At 43.1% G+C, this 21,326-nt stretch overlaps 1 protein-coding gene across 3 annotated transcripts in view; it reads left to right on the top strand.

Moving 5' to 3' along the window:
* Positions 1-20,894, top strand: part of Tada2a (transcriptional adaptor 2A) — a 43,367-nt gene extending 22,473 nt beyond the window's left edge. For all 3 annotated transcript variants that reach the window (XM_059271381.1, XM_059271380.1, XM_059271382.1), the window contains 8 exons: positions 8,940-9,003; positions 9,594-9,637; positions 11,000-11,110; positions 13,101-13,172; positions 14,621-14,753; positions 15,264-15,307; positions 18,594-18,667; positions 20,707-20,894. In XM_059271381.1, coding sequence (XP_059127364.1) covers positions 8,940-9,003; positions 9,594-9,637; positions 11,000-11,110; positions 13,101-13,172; positions 14,621-14,753; positions 15,264-15,307; positions 18,594-18,667; positions 20,707-20,892 — 728 coding nt within the window. In that variant the 3' untranslated portion in view covers positions 20,893-20,894. The remainder of the gene's footprint in view (positions 1-8,939; positions 9,004-9,593; positions 9,638-10,999; positions 11,111-13,100; positions 13,173-14,620; positions 14,754-15,263; positions 15,308-18,593; positions 18,668-20,706) is intronic.
* Positions 20,895-21,326: the final 432 nt, after the last annotated feature.

Below are 21,326 nucleotides of genomic sequence, written 5' to 3'. Positions count from 1 at the left end.
TCCTCCTGCCTCTGCCTCCAGAGTACTGGGATTAAAGGAGTGAGCCATCAGGAGGAAATGGTCATTCTTCAAGAGTGTACTTTAGATCAAAATTAGGAGCTCTCATTTCTCAGGACTGTTGATTTTAAATTTTATTATTATTGTTATTACTTAGAGATACACTTGTATTTGTGTGTGTCTGTCTGTATGTATGTATGTATTATGCATACCTGTACATATCTGGAGGTCAGAGGGCAACCTCAAGTGTCATTCTTCAGGTGCTGTCTTTTTTTTTGAGACAGTCTTTCACTCTAGCCGGAATTCGCCAAGTAGACTAGATTAGATAGCCAGTGAGCCCTGGGCATATGTTTGTCTTCATCTCCCCAGGAACATGTGCTACCTAGCCCAGCTTTTTTTTTTTTTAATGTAGGTTCAGATTAAGAGCTTTACCAACTGAACTATTTCCCCGGCTTCCCCTTCCCCTTTTAAACATGGAGATGTGTCTAATATAGTCTAGGCTCTTGAACTTGCCTTATAGCCAAAATGATCTTGATTCTTGTATGTCCACCTCCTGAGTGTTGCAGTCACTGGGTGCATCACCTTTCCTCCACACTGGAGATGGAGTGTTGTGAACTGTGTGGTACACTGGTTCTTCTTCCTCAGGATCATTGGTGCATTGGTTCACGAGCATGGAGAGACCAGTGGCGGGCAACAGGGTTCAGATGGCTGTGAGAACGACAGAGACAGCCCTCCAGGAGATGACTTCAGTGAATCAGCTCAGCTTTATTCCAGAGTATAGGAGATATATAGGATTGGGGAGCCTGGGGACAAACCCTAATTTGCATTAAGCGGCACGGCCCTATCATAAGGCTTCATATGTGGCAACAGGGTCCTATAGCAAAACTCCTAGTACAAGGCTTAATTACCATATGTGCAGCAGGGGAGGCTTCTAGCAGGGAACATGCCAAAGGTCAATAAAGATAAATCAGGCAGCTAGGCTTGGAGAGCTTTCAGATAAGGTCAGTCTTCCTGGTCCAGGGACATTCTCCAGATAAAGGCAGGTAGAAATCGGGATGTCTCACTGGGGAGGGAGTTCCCATGTCAAGCTTTGGAAAAAGCTGCCAGGCGACGATAGAGTGTGACTTCTGACCAACAAGCCCTTCTAACAATATACAAATAGGTGCTTTTTAGGAGAATATTCCAGAAGCACTGGAGATCAATGGGGGTGCCTTCTTGGCAGTACCACAAAGGTGACTTGTTTATGGCTCTGAGCTTTTACAGTAGCTTCTCTGGCAGCATGACCTTAGCTGGCACATGTTGCCCCCAGCCATCTCTTAAAACACCAAGTGAAGGGTTCCAGGAGCCCAAGAAGTCTCTGGAAGGAACAAGAAGGAGCTTTTAAGCATACCTGGCACACAGAGGGGTACGGATTGGTGAGAATCGGGACATTGATTCAAGCTTGGGCCTGCTTCTGAGTCACTGTGGAATCTTGGGCAAGTCCTTGGAGTCCTGCTTGCTGTTCCTCTGTGGCCCCATCAGTAAAGAGTGAGTGACACTGCTGAGTCAGGTGTACATGTTTCCAGTGAACAGTGGTGTGCAATGCAGATTGATGGTGTTGTTCTATACCATTGTACTCCTAATATGACTGGGCATTAGCAACATTCCTTTAGGCTCCCTCACTCCTAACTACTGGAAGGAATGTGGGCTTATGCCAATAAGCTCTTCGTGTCACCCAAAGATTTGCATTGATTCATGGAATTTGTACAGTAAAATTGGCTTTGTGGTCCATTACAGAGGCATGGGATACAACAAGAGGGATAGTTAATTACATTCCAAGTATACCAGAAAGTTCCCAGCATGGGCCCAGGAAAGGCATGTCCCGTGAAGCAATGTCTGAGGAAAATAAGGAAGTTGTGCAGTCTCGTCAGTGGTACCGTCTCCTCCTTTGTTGAAATAAGCTATTACTGATTCAGAAAGAAGCACAGGAGACTCATTACCTCAGCACTCTGGTCTTGTGATGCTGTGAGATTTTTGGGCAGATACTTAGTGATCCCACTTGGCTCAACTCCATTAATCTGTGAAAATCTCTCTAAATATGTGAACAACCCTTCCCCTAAGTGTCCCAGGGTCCAAAACTTATGGATGGATCAACTTTCTTGTTACTGTTCCATAACCCAGGCGGGTTGGAGGCATCGGGCACTATGTGCTGAGTTGGTATTTGTGGTGCTTCTCAGGGTTACACGTTAGTCCCATTTGTGTTCCCTCTGGCTGGATGGTTTCAGACAGGGTCTAACTCTAGCCGGCTGGCTTAGAACTTGCTGTATAGACAAGGCTGTCTTGGGATCCTGTTGTGTCTGTCTGCTTTTCAAGTGCTGATATTTCATTTATGTGCCACCATGCCAAACTTTCATGCCCCCTCTATGTAGAAAACTAATTTCATCAAGGTTTCTCTGGCAGCAATGGACCTTTTTTTTTTTTTTTTTTCAGAGTGTATGTCTTTGGTTTAATTTTCCAGCTTTCAGACCCTTAACTGTATACCAGAGGTCCGGTTGGTCACTGCATTCACTTGTTACTGTTCTTCGTTTTATAGAGATCCAGCTGTTTATGCATAAGGCAGTTTAGATATAAATACTATAATAATTAATAATAGTTAACACATATTTCATTTACTGTTTGCCAGGTACCATTTTAAGCCCTTCACATGTATGAAATCTTTTTTTTCCTTTTGTGATGGTCTTGCCGTGTAACCCAGGCTAGTCTCCAACTCCTCACCTTTCTGCTTTAGCTCCTGAGTGCGGGGCTTGCAGGTGTGCCACTTCCCCAGCTCTGTGAGATCATCTCATGCGTACAGAACCCTGTGCGTTGAGAGTTCCCATTATTTCTTCTTTACAGATGAAGGAACTGGAGCATGGAAAGGTTAAGTGTTCACCTGCTATATATAGGCAGCAAATAGAGCCAGCCCCGCCGTGTGTTCTTAGCATTGTATAATACTATCTAGTTTTTGTTGGTTTGGGTTTTATTTTTTGGTGGGGATTCATACTTATGTGCGTATATATATGTGTGAATGCCATGACACTAATACGGAGGTCAGAGGACAGCTTGCAGGAGTTAGTTCTCTTTTTCCACCATGTAAGTTTCAGGGATCAAACTCAGATTGTTAGATTTGGTGCTGTGTGTCTGTATTCACTGAACCTTCTCATTGGCCCTTGGTTTTTATTGTATTTATTTTTAAAGTAATTTATTTAACTTTATTTTATGTGCGTTGGTATGAAGGTATCAGATCCCCTGGAACTGGAGTTACAGACAATGTGAGCCACCATGTGGGTGCTGGGAATTGAACTCAGGTCCTCTGGAAGAGCAGCCAGTGCCTCTAACCACTGAGCGATCTCTCCAGCCCTATTTTTTCTTTTTTAAAATTTAAAAAAAAATTTTTTATTTTTTTGATTAGGGTTTTACACTGTAGCCTAAGCTAGCCTCAAATTTATGGCCATCCTCCCGAGTTGGCCTTCCAAGTGCCAGGATTACAGGCAAGAGTCACCATACCTACCACATTCAGTCTTCACATTCTTAATATTTTTGTGGTCGTTTCTTTCCTGTGGCTCACATTTGTAGTCTTGTGTAGCTGCACCACACTGAGAGGTAGGAATAGATAATGTTCCCTTTTTACATTCAAATAAATATGCAAAGTTAAGCAATTTGCCTCTGGCTTCCTACTAACTGACTAAAGCTATTAGGTCAGTAGTCTTCCATTTTGGAATTATTTTTGTGCATGTTGGCCAAAAGCTTGCAAGGACAGGATGACTGTTTTTATTTTATTTATTTATTTTGTTTTCTGAGACAAGGTTTCTCTATGTAGCCTTGGCTGTCCTGGAACTCACTCTGTAGACCAGGCTGGCCTCAAACTCAGAGATCTGCCTGCCTCTGTCTCCCAAGTGCTGGGATTAAAGGTGTGCACCACCACACCTGGGCCTATTTTATTATGTTTTTGAAGGAACAACACTTGTGTGTGTGTGTGTGTGTGTGTGTGTGTGTGTGTACATCAGTATATGTGGTGCACCTACCCATGTGTGTTCATGAGGAGGCCAGAGGAAGATGTCAGGTGTCTTCCTCAGTCACTCCCACCTTACTTTTGGTCTCTCATTGAACCTGAAACTCCCCATTTTAGCTAGGCTAGCTGGTCAGCAAGTTCCCAGGTTCTGTCCTTCTCTGCTCTTAGAGACACAAGCAGCCGTGCCCAGCTTTTACATGAGTTCTGTAGATTTGATCTCGGGTCCTTTTGCTTTCATAACAGTCACTCTTATCCACGGAGTCTTCTTCCTAGCCTGGTTTTGGTTTGGGTGGTTTTTTGTTTTTGTTTTTTTGTTTTGTTTTGTTTTGTTTTGTTTTTTTGAGACACGTTTCTCTGTGTAGCTTTGCGCCTTTCTAGGAACTTACTCTGTAGCCCAGGCTGGCCTCAAACTCACAGAGATCTGCCTGCCTCTGCCTCCCGAGTGCTGGGATTAAAGGTGAGCGACACTACACCTGCCTGAGTTACAAGCCATTTTGAGCTACCAGACACGGGTGCTAGGAACCGAACTGCAGTCCTCTGTAAGAGCTCCTGACCTCTGAGCCATCTCTTCAGTCTCCCCCTTCAGTTTGGAGGCAGAGTCTCCTGTAGCACAAGCTGACCTCAGACCTTGAACCTAATCTTCCTGCCTCAACCTCCCATGTCCTGGGATTACAGGTGTGATTTAGAGAGCTTTGCTTCTGGGATTACCTGAGTCACAGGTCTGTGAGGGCTTTGGTTGGTCTCTCTGCAGTTCAGTCTTCAGTTGATTTTCTTGCCAAGCAAGCAGTAAGTGCCTTCTGTCAAGAAAACAGAAACATGTTGCTAGCTATTTTGAACCATGTTAGAAATACATTGCAGTGGGAAGGAGCTGCCTCTGTCTTCTGCCCACTTCTTGAAATATTTTAAGGCCAGCCATTTGGAAACTATCAGTCCCCAGTGTAATCACAGGGCGACTATTCTTCCCCCAGAGCTGGGGTTTCAGGGCCCCGTGTCAGTGGGTAGGTTCTGGGTAGTTCTATTTAGTGGTCTCTGGCCAGTTTTTACTTGGAGCTCTGAATTCTCGGAGAGGGATGTGAACTAATGATTCTCAGTCTCTATGCGCCTGCCTTCTTATTTCCTCCCTGCTCTGTGCCTCCCTGGGTTGTTCGTGCTGTTAGGCTCTTGCAGTCTTTGCTGCTGAGGGGTGGTTGCAAACGCTCATTTTCCTCTTGAAGAACTCCAGTTCCCCTCCCATTGCTGCTGCTGCTTCCCTTGGTGCCTGGAGCCAGGGGCACCAGAATGGTCAAGCAATAGAAGTGGTGGTCAGCAAGATCTAGTTAGAGATTATTTTTGTAGTACAGTCTCAAGGCCTTTTCTGTTTCAGTCATTCCTACACAAGTCCTGGGAAACAACATGGTAAAGTTAGTGTTTTACAAAATTACCAAATTATTTTCATCAAAATATCTCCAATTTGCACTGATCTCCAAGCTACTTCTTTTCTATAGAATTTATCTAAATGGATAGATAAGTGAAGGATTTAAAGAAACTAAATGTGAGTTCTCTGAGTATTCCACTATTAATACTTTCGTTCCTTTCCATTTGGAATTGTTACTTCTCAGTCCTTCCATTCTCATAAAAAAATAAAAATAAAAAAAATAAAAAAAACCTCCATGATAAACTTTGTATGTGTTCATACTACACATTAGAGACACTTCCTCCCTTCCTTTTTCATATCCCTTCCTCCCTTCCACAGCCTGCCCACCATCTGTCTGTTAAACAGAGGCAGGGTATGGATTGTCCTGTGGTTGCAGGACTGTTGACATGGAACAAGCCCCAAATCAAGAAAAGTTTCCTTCTTAAAAGTTTGTACTGCTGAGTGTGGTGGCACACACTTTTATTCCCAGCACTGGGGAGGCAGAAACAGGCAGATTCTGTGAGTTTGAGGGCAGCCAGGTGAGTTTAGGACAGCTGGGGCTACATAGTGAGAGTGTCTCAAAAAAAAAAAAAGAAAGAAAGAAAGAAAAAAAAAAAAAAAAACCCACAAGTGTGTTACCTAAAGGGTTTGAAAACCCAGTCCTTAAACATACACACACACACACACACACACACACACACACACACACACACACACACACAGATATACTTTTCGAGACAGGTTTTCATACAGCGTAGGCTGGACTGGAACACTAATACTTTTGTCGCCATCTTCCAAGTGTTAGGAGGATTGCGTGTATGTTCTACCATGTCCAGCTAAAATTTATTATCTTGCCCCCAGCCTACCAGGATTGTACATAGCTTGAGACTTTTGTTTGCCTTCATACGGTAAAAGAAATTGCCAATTCTTATGAGTCATTATATTCTGTTCTTACTTCATTGGTCTCTTCTCTCCCTCTCTCCCTCTCTCCCTCTCCCTTTTTTTTTTTTCTACCATATAGTCTGGTTTGAGTAGAAATGTAGGCTTCAAACTGTCTCTGTGGAGGAACCTTCAGGGACTGACTGCTGCTGGGAAAGGTAGCTGGACCTTGAGTAGGAGATTCAGCCAGATGAGGTCTGACTCTCTGTGCCTAATAAGATTTTGTGTGGAAAGAGTGTTTGAAACCTAGTAGAACATGACTCATTGCCATCCTTGGCTAACCTTGAACTTGGACCTCTGTACCAGCGGCGCAGATGAGTTTGCATTGCTTTTGAATTAGCAGCATTCCAGGGGCTCTTGGGCTCTAATTTGGAATGAAGCTTACTTGTTGTAAGATAAATGTATATTCCCATACATAGTCAAATTCATTGCTAGAAAAGCTGGTGTGTTTTTAAAGATTATATTCCCTGACACTTGGATTATGCACTTTGGTTTTTCAAAAGACACATGGCAGGTTGTTTTGCAATGCTGGGCCTTCTTCCTTCCATGAATGTATTCAGTAATGAAAAAACCGGAACACACACTACATCACACAAAGCTTAAGGAGGTAACAAGTTCTTAAGATAGTTCCAGAATGTACTGAAGTCAATTAAATTAAGGTTCTTTGGGACTCTTAACAGAAGGGTGGTTGTTAAGCAGTGTAGTGCTGTTATATCTTACTCGTGGTTTCTTCTAGAATTGCTAATAATTAGTCTTCATTTTGTAACCCTAGAGGTCTTCTAATTATAAACTGCCTGTGGGTTTTTTTTAAACTTTAAATTTTTTATTAGTATACTATTAAAAAGCCATATTTAGGATAGGCGCAACAGAGAAAGTAAAGCCATTAACAAATAGCCAACATATGGAAGGCTATCTTGTTTTTCTGAGATGGAGTTTCTCTTTGTAGCCTGGTGGTTCTGGTACTCACTCTGTAGATCAGGCTGGCCTCAAATTCAGAGATCCAGTTACCTCTGCCTCCCAAATGCAGAGAATTAAAGGCATGTGCCACCCTGCCTGACTTCATTGTTTTTCTTACAGCTCTGGACCCAGGTCACCTGCATTTAGATCCCTGATCTGTTCTTAGTACCTGTGTGATCTGGGGCTGGTTGTTTTCTGACTGTGGTATAGAGGGCCTACGAGGGAATGGTAGGAAACAAGGCAGTGGAAGGCCGTGCATACTGTGTAGAGCTTGAGCTCCTGTAAGTGGTGGAGTGTAGCTGAAGAATTAGAAGAGGAACTGTACCATCAAATTGTGCTGTAAAATAATACTCTCAGGCCCACTTGGAGGGAGGGAGTTGAAGAAGGCAGGGACCATAGTAAGTATGATAATGTTCTTCCATAAGGAGGCATCAGGATGGCAAGATGCCTGAGTTGAGTGATGGGATTAGACAGAAAGTGATGGCTTAGGAAACATTAGATGTTTAGATAAGACTCTAGCTGGCTATGTAGGAAGAGGGAAAAGAGGTTCCAGGTTGGCTTCTGTCTTAGACGACTAGCTTTACTGTAACGCTGTTAAACAAAGTAAGAGTTTTAAGATGGGAAACAGGCAGAATATATAAGTTTGCAATGGAAGTCATGCAAATAGGGATATCCAACAGGATGTGATGCTTAAAACAGTTGTAGAGTTTTAGATAGTACAGTCTGATGGAACTTAGAACCCTGGAAGCCAGGCTTGTAGGAATGAGGTGAGGAGTGAAAAGTGAGAGAAAAACAGAAACCTGAAGAACTTGGAAGATGAAGAAAGAGCAGGACTGTGGTACTGATTTCAGCTCACCCTCTTCTGGTTTACCCTGAGACTAAGACTAGAAAGGATTAGGACAAGAGCAGGCAAGCAAGTCATGGCTTTTACTGTGGTTAAGCTGCTTAATGCATCTTTTCATCACAGAATGCAGAACTCAGCACTGTAAACAGTCGCTGTTACCCAGCTGAAAATGTTACTCTAAGAACACGCAACACTGTCCATCAGTGCTGGCCTGTCATTGGCTCTTGAGCTTAATTCTGTGCAGTTACAGCAGCACTCATTTTTGAACTGGAGCTGTAGCTCAGTGGGACAGAACTTGTCTGGTCTAGTGTGGTTGCCAGTGCTACCAAAATAATGATAACAATTATTGTTAGTTACTAATAGAGAAATTTAGTGTGCTAGGATATTTTTCATAGAATAGTTAAGGTTTGGGTAAACCAGGCATTGTGGTGCATGCATATAATCCCAGCTCTCAGGAGGCAGAGGCAAGAGGATAGCTATAAGCTGTCAGTTCAAAACCAGCACATATAGCAAAACTCTGGGTCAGCACCTTCCCTTAAAAATAATTGTTTGGGTTTTTTTGTCTTGACTTTTTTTTTTTTTTCTTTCTTCCATTGGTTTTTGGAGACAGGGTTTCTCTGTGTAGCCCTAGCTGTCCTGTCCTGGAACTCACTCTATAGACCAAGCAGGCCTCAAACTCACAGAGATCCACCTGCCTCTGCCTCCCGAGTGCTAGGATTAAAGGTGTGCGCCACTACCACCCAGCTTGACTTTTATTTTTATGTCTATATGTTTTATAGCTCTGAAGATGGCTGTGGTGGATATCTATCATTCCAGGTTAAAAGAGAGGCAAAGACGAAAAAAGTAAGTATAGGAAATCATCCTGTTGTCTCTGACCTTTGGACTGGTGGTTGCATGTTGTCTATAAGAACACTCCATTTGTGGCTTATCATGTGACCTTGAAGAACCCGGTTGTTGAGAGTTGCTGTTAAATCTTATATTTTATAACGGTCTCCCATTTAAACATGGTCAATCTATATTTATTTCAAATGGCTTCAAAGTACGTAAACGTATGGTTGTAAATGCTTAATGTTGTAAATGTTCATGGATAGTAGTTTCCCTTAAATGACTGTTCTTAATTATCATTTCTACAAATTGTGTAGATTAGTCTCATGATATGGACAGATTTCCTTCTCAACCATCTTGACAAACACATGTTTTTTCAGCATTTGTCACTGGTAACTAAGTCATCTGTGAGAGTCCTCTATGCCTCAAGGACAGTGTGTGAATCTCCATTAGAGGCTAATTCAGAAGTGTGTGGAGACTTGATTTCTCTGGACCCTGATATTCCATCTCTTAATATTTAGGATGTGTGATAAAAACTATAGCATATAGAAGACACTAAATAAGAAACTTACTTTTAATACATAGATTATTGTGGTTTTTCATTCTAGAATTATAAGAGATCATGGATTAGTCAACCTTAGAAAGTTCCGATGTGAGTATGAACTGATTTTTTTGTTCTAAATTCTTCTAACACTGTTGGGAAGTTTCAGGTCGTTGTGGGAGTGTTCATAGTCCACATTGCATGCTAGCTTACCTAGGAAGATTTGAAAATTCCAGGTGCAGGACTTGGGGGTAGGTAGCTCAGTAGTAGAGGGGTATCTAGCACATTTGGGGTGACGTTGATCCCTTGCACAGAAACCAAAACAAAACGAAACCAAAAGTGTTCAAGGCAGCTCTGATCCATAGTGACAGTGAAGAGCTATTCATTGCTAGTCAACAACATTGCCTAAGAATTAATTGTTATAGTAATTACAGCATGAATATTAATGAGTCATTTTCTAGACAGTCATGTTTTGAAATTATATGTTAAATATAACCTTAGTCTCAGGTTATAAAAACATTTTTGTAGGGCTGCAGAGATGGCTCAGTAGTTAAGAGCACTTGCTGCTCTTGCAGAGGGCCAGGGTTTGGGTCCCAGCACACACATGGTGGCTCACAGCCATCTATTTATTATTCTAGTTCCAAGGGATTTGATGCCCTCTTTTTACCTCTATGAGCACACATGTGATGTACATACATACATGCAGGGAGAGCACTCGTGCATATTTAAAACTTTTTTTTTTTTTTTTTTTGTGGAAAAATCAGAGGAGTTGGGGGTGTCTCACAGTTGGAAGAGTGCCTTCGAGGGTGTGCATAAATCAGCTTGTCTGTCACACAGGGTATTCCAGATGAGATCTGCACATAGTTTTTCCAGGTTAATTGACCTTTTCTGGGTGTTCTTTGTTTTTTGTTTGTTTTTGGTTCTATTTCATTTTGTTTTTATTTTGGCTGACTTGGAAGTCGGTATTCTGTAGAAGGGCTCGCGTCAGGCCTGTGATGGTCCTCCTGCCTGTACCTCAAGTACTGGGACTATAGGCTCATGCTTCCACACTAGCTGGAAGATTTCTTAATGTCTTTGCTTTCCTTGTTTTCCTGCAGTAATCTGTACCAGAAATTTTGCCAGAGTTGTGTCTGACGATTAAAGGTTCTGCCTTTAATTCCCTCTTCTCTTGTGACAGCAGTGCTTGGTCCACTGCCTGGTCCCGTGCAGATGAAAAGACATGAGCAGGGGCATCAGTAGTACTTAGTAGTAGAGATGGTCTCAATGATAACAGCATCCCTTTGTGAGGTGCTGGGATGCTGTAATTATGATTAGTGATTTGCATTCTCAGCTGCCTGTGTGCATGCTGTCATGGGCGAGTCAGTCCTGTGAGGTTAGGAAAATGTCCCCGCATTTTACTTGTTTTAAAAAATAATACCAGAAACTTTGAAGTCCTTATATTCTCTGTGACATATTGTGTTTCACTTTTTCTAGTGATGGAACGGCGGTATCCCAAGGAGGTCCAAGACCTTTATGAAACAATGAGGCGATTTGCAAGGATTGTGGGACCAGTGGAACATGACAAGTTTATTGAAAGCCATGCATGTAGGTGTTTTTTTGGAACTCTGTGTGTGTGTGTGTGTGTGTGTGTGTGTGTGTGTGTGTGTGTGTGTGTGAGAGAGAGAGAGAGAGAGAGAGAGAGAAAGAGAGACAGAGAGAGAGAGAAGGGGGGGAGATTTAAAAGCTTAGTGAGGGGCAGGAGAACGGCTCAGTGGGTAAGCGTGCTTGTTGCATAACATGGGGACCTAATTAGATCCCAACACTTAGATGAAAAGCTGGTTTGTGATGCTAGTGCTTACAGGAGGTAGAGACGGGTGTTGATGGGGTTTGCTGGCCAGCACCTAGATCTAGGCTCAGTAAGAAACTATCTCAAAGGAATAAGGTAGAAAATGATGGAACAGGACATCCATGTCCTCCTCTGGGCTCTGTATGCATGCGTATACCACACACACATACACAACCTTACGTACTAAGGAAGGAAAAAAACTTAGTAACTTACAAGTTAGTAGAGGGCTTTTGTTCATTGTTTTGTGGCATTTGTTGTTGTTGTGTTCTGTTTTTATTAGTTTTCTTTTTGGTCTTTTTTGTTTATTTTTATCTTTGTTTTAAGACAGGGTCTTGCTATGTATGTAGGCCAGGCTGCCCTGGAACTTTCTGAGCAGTCCATGCGGGACTCAGACTTGCAGGCCCCCTGCCTTTGTCTTCCAGGAATTGAATTACAGATGTGTGCCACTGTGTGTAGCAGTTTTTACTCCTTACAGGACTTGTCAAGTATGTTGAGAAACAGAGAGAACGACACAATGAGTCCCTGTGTCTGTGGCCAGCCTCAGCAGTTTTCAACACAGTACCTATCCAGCTTCGTCTGAAGGGGACGAGAACTCTTCCCTTTTGTCCATAAGCTGGTTATTTTGAAGCCAAAACCAAACATCATAGTTTTGCTAATAAATATTTAATGATCAAACTAGTTTCAGTCATGGGAACAGGGTTGTTGGCTCATGGAAACAATACTTCCATCTTCCTCTGGTCTTTCTCTGGTGTTCCCAAGAGCATTCATCCCAATTATAATTGGATTTTCCACTATAAAAAATTGAAGTTGTTAAGCAGGAAGGCCTAAGACTTTGAGGCAGCCTTCACTGGGGGCTTACTTCCAAACTCTCATGAGAGCTATATGTTTATTTGGCTCCTCAGTTTAGTTCTAGAAAGTTTTTTGTTGTTGTGATTTTCTAGAAAAGTGCTTTACCACTGCTCTCATGGTGCAAATATTTCTTAGGAGGAATCATAGGCATTTATCTGAGCCAGGTAAATTGTCCCCAGGAAACACCTTGTTTGGTTGTCATTCTTTGTGTGGTTGGTATCGGGTGACTTATTTATCCTTTACTTCCTGTCCTAGTTTATATCATTCCTGGCTTATGTGTCACGACAGAGAACTACACCCTGTGGATGGCTTTCCTTCATCTCGTGTTTGAAAAGCACCCAGGTTGGACTGTTCTATAGAATAACCCAACAGTGAAGTCTGAGCTGTGTGCTCAGCAGCAAGTTTTGGTTCACGGAAAATGCAGTGCTCCTTGGTCCCTATAGGAAAAAGCTAAAAAGAGACCAGGGCTTGAGCAAAGCTTTGTCCTTCCCATGCAGCAGGGCCTCAGTCAGAGGCAGACTGCATCAAAGAATGTGATTGTGTCTAAGGTACAAGTGCTAACACAGAGGTGGAGCAGGAACACTTACATTAAAAAAAGTTTTTAACTTTTTTGGTTTTTCAAGACAGGCTTTCTCTGTGTAGTCTTGGTTGTCCTGGAACTCACTTTGTAGACCAGGCTGGCCTCAAACTCACATAAATCCACCCATCTCTGCCTCCCAAATGCTGGGCTTAAAGGCGTGCGCCACCACCACCTGGCTTTGGGAGGCATTTCTAATGAGCTATTCAAAGTAAAAAGTATCCAGCCTGTTACATATGACAGAATCACCGAAACACACCCAACAGCTCTCTGACATTGATTTGTTTTTCCAATTTTTCTCCTTTGTTCTCCTGGGGAAACAGTGGAATTTGAACTCCGGAGGGAAATCAAGAGGCTCCAGGAATATAGGACAGCAGGCATTACCAATTTTTGTAGTAAGTATGCTTCCCTACCTACAGTATCAAAGTGCTGGTGACTTGCAGATACAAAAGGGAACCTCTGAGGTCTTGAAAACTTTAAAAAAAAAAAAAAAACAGCTCTTCAGATGTGTTTTCAGACTTCCTACTAAAGTTTCATCTGTTCAATTCCTATAAATATCATTAGTTTATTAGGACAAAATAAAAGTTATGTCACACAGCAAAAAGAAACACTGCTTTAGAATTGGGGTCTGCTGTGGCTCTTTAAAAAAGTCTTAGCCAGGCATGGTAGTTCACATTTTTAGTCCCAGCACTGGGAAGACAGAGGCAGGCAGATCACTGTGAGTCTGGAGCCAGCCTGGTCTGTATAATATACTCTAGGCCAGCCTGGACTACAGAGTGAGACCCTTTCTACACATACACATACGTGGGAGTGAGGTGGGGTGGGATATGATTCTTATGTTTCAGGTTTTAATCTTAGCCTTTTAAAATTTATTTATGCATATAATCATTTTTATTTACCAGGCTTCTACTAGGGCTAAGGTGCTTGCATCTAGTTTACTTAAGGTGCTGGTCATAATTTTATTAATAGCAGTAAATATCTATCATTTATTTAACATGCACCAGGTCTATGGGATACATTTCACCTTCAAGTTGTTGGCTATCGTGACGAGCTTAAGGGATATCATCACTTTTGTTTAACAAAGAAATCAAGAGCCAGTTTAGAGAGATTAAAAAACCAGTTGGTGGTGGCTCATGCCTTTAATTCCAGCACACAGGAGGCAGACAGTTATCTGTGAGTTCAAGGGCAGCCGGGGCTACACAGAGAAACCATGAGAGGGAAACCAGGGGAGAGGGATGAGAAAAAAGAGAGATTAAAGAGCTAGTTAATAAGAGCCAGGTCGTAAGGGAAGGCTCTGACTAGGCAGCATAGGCCTGGGGGGTCCTTCAGCATGAGAATCAGTGAAAGCCACTGGCGTGGTAGTCTAAAATCTGTGTAACTTTATTGATGTATAGAAGACACTAGGTAACTCTTCTGTTGCACAAGATGCATTGTGTGGACTTTGATAACTCAATCTGGTTGCCTTGTATTGCTCTCTGTGCCTCCATAAAATAGAGGAAAGCTGTAGTACTAAGAGGGCTTTTCTGTTGTTGGAATTGGTTTTGATGGAAGACTATATGTCCTCATATGTCTTCAGGTACTGTATAGCTGATGTAGAGTTAGTGGTACAGCACTATCTAGGATGTTCAGAGCCCTGGGTCAGCTCCACTCACAAATGAAAAAAGTAGAACAGGAACCAGGTATGACATATTTCAGACTCCGACATACACTTGACTCCTGAGGAAAGAGATATGAAGCAGTTTTGCAAAGAAAACCTGAAGTGGCCAATGTTGGCCAGCTCAGTTAGCAGGCCCTTTGGCTCCGCTGTGTTGTCTTTGAAGTCAGGTGTCTTCTACCCCTCCAGGTGCCAGGACATACGATCACCTGAAGAAGACTAGAGAGGAAGAGCGCCTTAAACGCACCATGCTCTCAGAAGTTCTCCAGTACATCCAGGACAGCAGCGCGTGCCAGCAGTGGCTCCGCCGGCAGGCTGACATGTACGCAGTTAGGGTGGGCTGAAGGAAGCACTCCTGGGATACTTGGGCCTTCACATGTATTTTTGGACACTTTTGTGGGTACTCTGGGTATGTTAGAGTAGTAAGGATTCTTACCAGTCCATCTAGACACAATATAGAACTGGCAGACTTAAGGAACATAATTGGGCAGGTGGTGGTAGTGCACGCCTTTAATCCCAGCACTCAGGAGTCAGAGCCAAGTGGATCTCCGTGAGTTTGAGGCCAGCCTGGTCTATAGAGCAAGTTCCCAGACAGGCTCCAAAGTTACACTGAGAAACCCTGTCTCAAACAAACAAACAAACCCTTAGCAGAGCAGAGGGAAGTTTTTCTCTTTTCTTTCCTGTACAGTGAGGTGTCCTGTAAAATGTCATGCAGTCTCACTAAAGCTCTTCTTGGGTGACCTTCCTGATAAATGCTCCCAGTCCTGTGAGGAGTTTTAGAAATTGTCTTCTTGGATCTGACCTAAGTTTAAATTCCTTTTCTTTGTTTTAGTGATTCTGGGCTGAGTCCTTCTGTTTTGATGGCTTCAAACTCAGGTAATGATTTCTCAGGCTGTCACCGCGGGTTTAATGGATTGTTTGTGATTTTGGTTTTTTCGTTTTCAGCACTGAAGACTGAAGCCAAGGCCTCTCATATATACTGGGCATGTGTATCCTCTAGCACTGAGCTATTCCCCAGCCCAGAGCAAGTGTGGCCTGTGACACTTACATCTCAAGGGGTTGTGGTGACACAGCTACCCTCCTTTTGTGGAGCATGGTTTTTGGTGGAGTGGCGGTAATCAGCTGTTGGATGGTTTCAGACTTGATGGTCAGATAGAGATGGCCCATGTCTTGAGCTGGACTCGGAAGGATGCTCTTTGACTGATGTTTACAGTCAGGACTGGAGTTGTATCTAGGGCAGAGGTGCAGTGTGCTTTGGAGGTGCTACATGAAGAGCTTTGACAAGAGCAGCAGGTCACTTGCCAGAAATTTGAGGATTTCTTGTAATTAGAGACTTAAGGAATCTCTGCTTCTGAGCTTTACTTCTTTTGAGTGTCCTATTTTGAGACTAATTGATAGAACAAGACTAAGCCAATGCGTCTGATGATTCTTGGTGACTGTGTTTGTGACCAAGTACTTGGGGAGATAATAGTGTGAAGTTCCTGAGCCAAAATTGTGTTCTTTGCCAGTCGTCCTGATCACCATTCACCCCTGCCTCATACGACAGCGTTTCTCCTAATCTGAACATCCAGACCACTCACTATAAGGAACATAGTGGTCTCATTTGATCCAGTTGCCTGTTTACCATTCTTTGTAACAACACACCTTTGAAATGTCACCTCTCAGTAACACTAGCTATGATGCACACACCTGTAATCCCAGTACTGGGGAAGATGAGTCAGGAGAATAGAAAGTTTGGGTCTAACCTGGGCTACATAGTGAGACTTTGTCTCAAACAAAACAAAAGTCTCCATATTCAGGATCTAATAGTGCTCAGATATGGACACTTAGTGGATAATTGTTTTCCTTTGTTTCAGGCAATTCTTTTTTATTTAAAGATTTATTTTAAGGCTGGAGAGATGGCTCAGAGGTTAAGAGCACTGACTGCTCTTCTAGAGGTCCTGAGTTCAATTTCCAGCAACGACGTGATGGCTCACAATCATCTATAATGAGATCTGGTGCCCCTCTTCTGGCATGCAGGGATACATGCAGGCAGAACACTGTACATAATAAATAAATCTTTTTTTAAAAAAAGATTTATTTTATGTCTATGCGCCTAAGTTATATATGTTTGTGCATCACATGTGTGCAGAGGCCAGAAGAGGGCATCAGATCCTCTGGAACTGGAGTTATAGACAGTTGTGAGCTGCCTAATTAAGTGCTAGAAGCTGAACCTGGATTCTTTGCAAAAGCAGCAAGTGTTTTTAACCACTAAGCTGTGTCTCCAGCCCCTCAGGTAAGTATTTGATACTTGAGAGAAAAGAGAGCCTTTTAAAAAGGAGTCACCAAGACAGTGGCATCCAGGTTCATTTTGTAAGCTGCTTATTTCAAACCTCCCCCCTTGTTAAACACAGAAATTAAAACCTTAGTACTGGCTATTTAAAACGAGTGTGCAGCCCACTATTTCCTCCCAGGCTGGTGTTAGCCTTCCTTCTTTCTCTTTGTGTTAATGTTGAGATTCCTGGCTCCCCTCTATGCTCTTGCTCTTCAGACAGTAAAAGATTGGGAACCCAGCATCTGTGGTTGTAGCCTAGCCTTGAGAGACTTGTGAGGTAGCATGTGATTTTATCTCCATTTCTTTTTTTTAATTTTTATTTATATTTTATGTGTGAGTGCTCTGCTTTCTAGCAGAGGGCATCAGATCCTATTATGGATGGTTGTGAGCCACCATGTGGATGCTGGGAATTGAACTCAGGACCTCTGGAAGAGCAGTCAGTGCTCTTAACCGCTGAGCCATCTCTCCAGCCCCTTATCTCCATTTCTAAGCCTTCATTTCTTAGCCCTTTTGATGTCCCCAAGAATCAGGTTTTCCAGAACAACTTGAGCGGTCCCCTCTTCCTTCTGCCTCATTCCAGTGGCCGTCCTCACAAAACTTAACCCAGTCCGTCCATCCCCAGCTGAGCACTCATCCCCAGCATCTGTTCAGAATAAAACCAGGGGCAAGTGAGATGGTCCAGCAGATAAAGGTACTTGCTATGCAAGGCTGGCAACCTGGGTTCCATTCCTGGAACCCTGAAAAAACTAGGTCAGAAGGAGGGCACTGACATCATACAGTTGTCGTCTGACCTTCACATCTGTGGCCTGTGCACCACACACACTTACATCATCATAATCCACTAAAGGAAAAAGCTCTTGTGCATTAGTCTTTATATACTGGTCTGGCCTGGCAAGGCCAGTGCTGCCTCCTGTTTGGGTTTCTTTCTCAGATAGGAAGTTGAAATTGGTCCTTGCTTTGCCATACAGCAAATATGGCATTTGGCTTGTTATTCCAGTGTGGGTCTTTCAGTTAAATGTCACTTCTTTTCAAAGCAAAATAAACAAACAAACAGAGCTTTGGTGGCCTGACTGCCTTTGATCTGAAGGTATATGGTACTGGTTAATTACCATGTTTGCCTTGTCCTGCTGGAGAGTAGTGACAAAAGAGAATCTCTCTCCTGCAGGATTCCTGTTTCTATTCATCAGCTGTCCAGGCACATAGAATATAACCTTTCTAAACTGTATGAACATCTAGGCTCCAGAGTTTAGAGTCTTCCTGTGTAGGAGGAACAGATAGGTTCCTCCACTGTGCTGAGTGGTCATTGATATGAAGGTGTGTATGATCATATTTGTATTTCAACAGAACAAAGAGCACACAGATTGTTATTTTTATTTTCAAATGAATATTGGAGGGACTATATTACTTCCTTATCTATTGCTATGATAAGACACCTGGACCAAGGCAGCTTCTACGCAAAAGCATTTAACAGAGCTTATGGTTGCAAAGAGTTAGAGTTCATGATCCAGAGCAAAGGCATGGCAACAGGAACAGCTGAGGGCTGTCATCTTGATCTGCGATCAGGAAGCAGAGAGCACGCTGGTCATGGTGGGAGGCTCTTGAAACCTCAAAAGTCCATGCCCCACCCCCATCTCTGTCAGGGCCACACCTCCTGATCCTTCCCAAATAATCCCACCAACTGGGGACCAAGCATTTAAATATCAGGCAAGCGGGCTGTTCTCAATCAAACCACCACAGTGACCAAGGAGCTAGCTAAACCAGCCTAAGGGAGTGGGTTAGGCTTTCTGTTTTACACTTGAGCAGTTACACCTCTGTGAAATTCTTGTTCTTTTGTATCTGTGTCTATAGGAAGACGAAGTGCACCACCCTTGAACCTCACCGGCCTCCCTGGTACAGAGAAACTCAATGAAAAAGAGAAGGAGGTAATAGAAGGGAGGGGAACTCAGGAAAGGGGGGCTGATTAATTCATTGAGTTGTTGTTAAAATCCATTATAACATCAAACCTATTTTACTGCACTTGTCTGACATGCAAAACTCTTGTCTGAGAAGTCTAGAAGCTAAAGAGCTAACTTTGACGAGCACCAGAATATTCCTTTCATTTCGAAGCTACCTTTCCCCTTTTAGAGAGAAGTGCATGCAACCGTGTCAATTAAATAATAGCAGTGGCTGTCATTTATCAAGCATTTACGTGGCGCACTCCACTTGATGCTTTATGTAAGTGAGACTTTCTGTAGGCCTAAAGTAGCTCTGACATGAAAATAGAAGTCTCCTGTAAGAGAAGTTCTGCACTCACCCCAGCAATGGAACCATCACTTAAAATGTTTTGTGATTGTCTCCATAGCCTGTTGATCAGCATAAGGAACATAATTCAGTATCATACACAGTTGCCCATTATTTTTATTTTTGAGACAGGGTCTCACTATGTAACACTGACTGGCCTGGAATTAAATCCCTGTGTAGTGCTGTGTGCTTCAGACTACCTCTCAGGTGTGCTCTCTCTCTCTCTCTCTCTCTCTCTCTCTCTCTCTCTCTCTCTCTCTCTCTCTCTCTCTCTCTCTCTCTCTCACACACACACACACACACACACACACACACACACACGATTGTAAAAAGTACTGCGACCTTCTTTACATTGTAATCACTGAACTGTCTGTGTTGCTTTTGTTTGTTTCTAACATTTCAATCTGCACATCTAGTTAGGTGTGGTGTAGACCTCTAATTTTAGCACTTGAGAGCCTGAGATGGGGGAGACTGAAGTCAGCCTAGGCTACACAGCGAAGAGGCTATCTCAGAACAAATGAAAGTCTACTTGGGTGGTACTCCATGTAATCCCAATACTTGGGAGGTGGAGGCAGGAGGATCGGGAGTTCAGGCACAGCCGCAGCTGTCAGCTATCTAGTGAGTTCAGAGGCAGCCTGGGTGAGCTACAAGAGACCCTGTCTCAAAAAACCAAATCAATCAAAACAAGTGTAACAAAAGAGCAGCTCATCTTGTTCTTTTGCAGTTCCCAGGTCTGTCTCTCCCGTTGGTCCATAGTATAGCTCACATCAGACAGTAAGAAGTCATAGTGCAGGGACCTGTGTTAGCCTTTTACCCATCAGAAAAAAATAACATTTCTTTTAGGGTGTGTGTTGAAGAAAGTCACAGACCAGTTTCTTAGTGTTGTGTCTTGAATGGTGTGGAATTCCAAACTTTTTTTTATTGCTTACCCATATGATGAGGACTCAGACTGCTCCTTGCTGATAATGGCAGGTGAACTGAACTGAATCTGCTTTCTGCATTAGTGGTAAAGGCAGCCTTCTCCCCATAGTAGGAGTTGAAAAAAGCAGAGGCTGCTCTCTTCTGCCAGTACCAACACTGTGATTTACACTTAGGAATCAATCCAGGCACCTGCAATGCCACCTCCCCTCAGTGCCCTGACTAGTGTCCGAATGGTGCTGGGCATCAACCCCAGGTATTTAAACTCACCTCCTGGGCAAGCATGGCAGCTCCTTGGGGACATGTATTTGTTCCCTAACTGAAGTAGACCCTTGAGCCAGCCTTCACTTGCTGAAGGCTCTCCTTGCTGATACCACGCCTGCCTTTTTCTTCCTGAGTGTCTGTTTCCAGAGAGGAAGTGGAATGTGGTCCAGCCACTCAACAGCTTCCATAAATAGTTGGAGTTTGATGTCACTTTTTTTTTTTTTAAATACACTTTATTTTGGGTGTGTGGGGGGTGGGGGCATTTGTGTGCCACAGTATGATGTCGAGGTCAAAAGACAATTTTAAGAAGTCGGTTTTCTCTTTTCACCATGTGGATCCCAGGGACCAAACTTGGCTTGTCAAGTCTTGGTGGCAAATGCCTTTATCTGCTGAACCATCTCTCCAGCCCCCCTTTTTTTCTTTGGGGTTGCTATACCTTCAGGATTGAACTGTGAGAATGACAGATGCTAATGTTCATTGAATTTGTCGTGTCTTCCAGCTCTGTCAGGTGGTGCGGTTGGTACCTGGAGCCTATTTAGAGTATAAGTCTGCTCTGTTGAATGAGTGTAACAAGCAAGGAGGCTTGAGACTGGCACAGGCGAGAGCACTCATCAAGATAGACGTGAACAAGACCCGGAAGATCTATGACTTCCTCATCCGAGAAGGGTACATCACCAAAGCCTGAGTCTGCAGACCACAAGTGTGGAACGTGGTGGGTCAGAGGACAGTGTACACACTCTGGAGACTTGGGTTTGAGGTGGAGTCCTACTGTGAAAAGAAGGAAAGACACAGGGACTCTTGAGTGCATCAATTACTTTCTTCTCTGCCTGCTGCAAAGTGCTCCTGTTGTGGGAATAGTGATGCAGAGTGTGTGCTCGCCAAGTTATTATTAAACATGAGTGGGCATTCATTCCTAGCACCTCTTGTAACTCAAACAAGAACCATAGTACCTCACATCATGGCTTTGATGAAAATAGAACCAAACTAAGCCACAGCATTTTATCCCAGGAGTCCAGCTTGGATCCCTGCACTTGAGAGTGAAGCTCGCTGACTCTCTGCCTTCCCATCTTGCAGACAGATTTTAAATGAAGAGGAGGGTTTTTAAAGCACAGGAAAGCC

Source organism: Peromyscus eremicus, chromosome 8a, assembly GCF_949786415.1.
Source record: "Peromyscus eremicus chromosome 8a, PerEre_H2_v1, whole genome shotgun sequence".
In the NCBI taxonomy this organism is placed as follows: domain Eukaryota; kingdom Metazoa; phylum Chordata; class Mammalia; order Rodentia; family Cricetidae; genus Peromyscus; species Peromyscus eremicus.
This window is presented reverse-complemented; position numbering and strand designations above follow the sequence as displayed.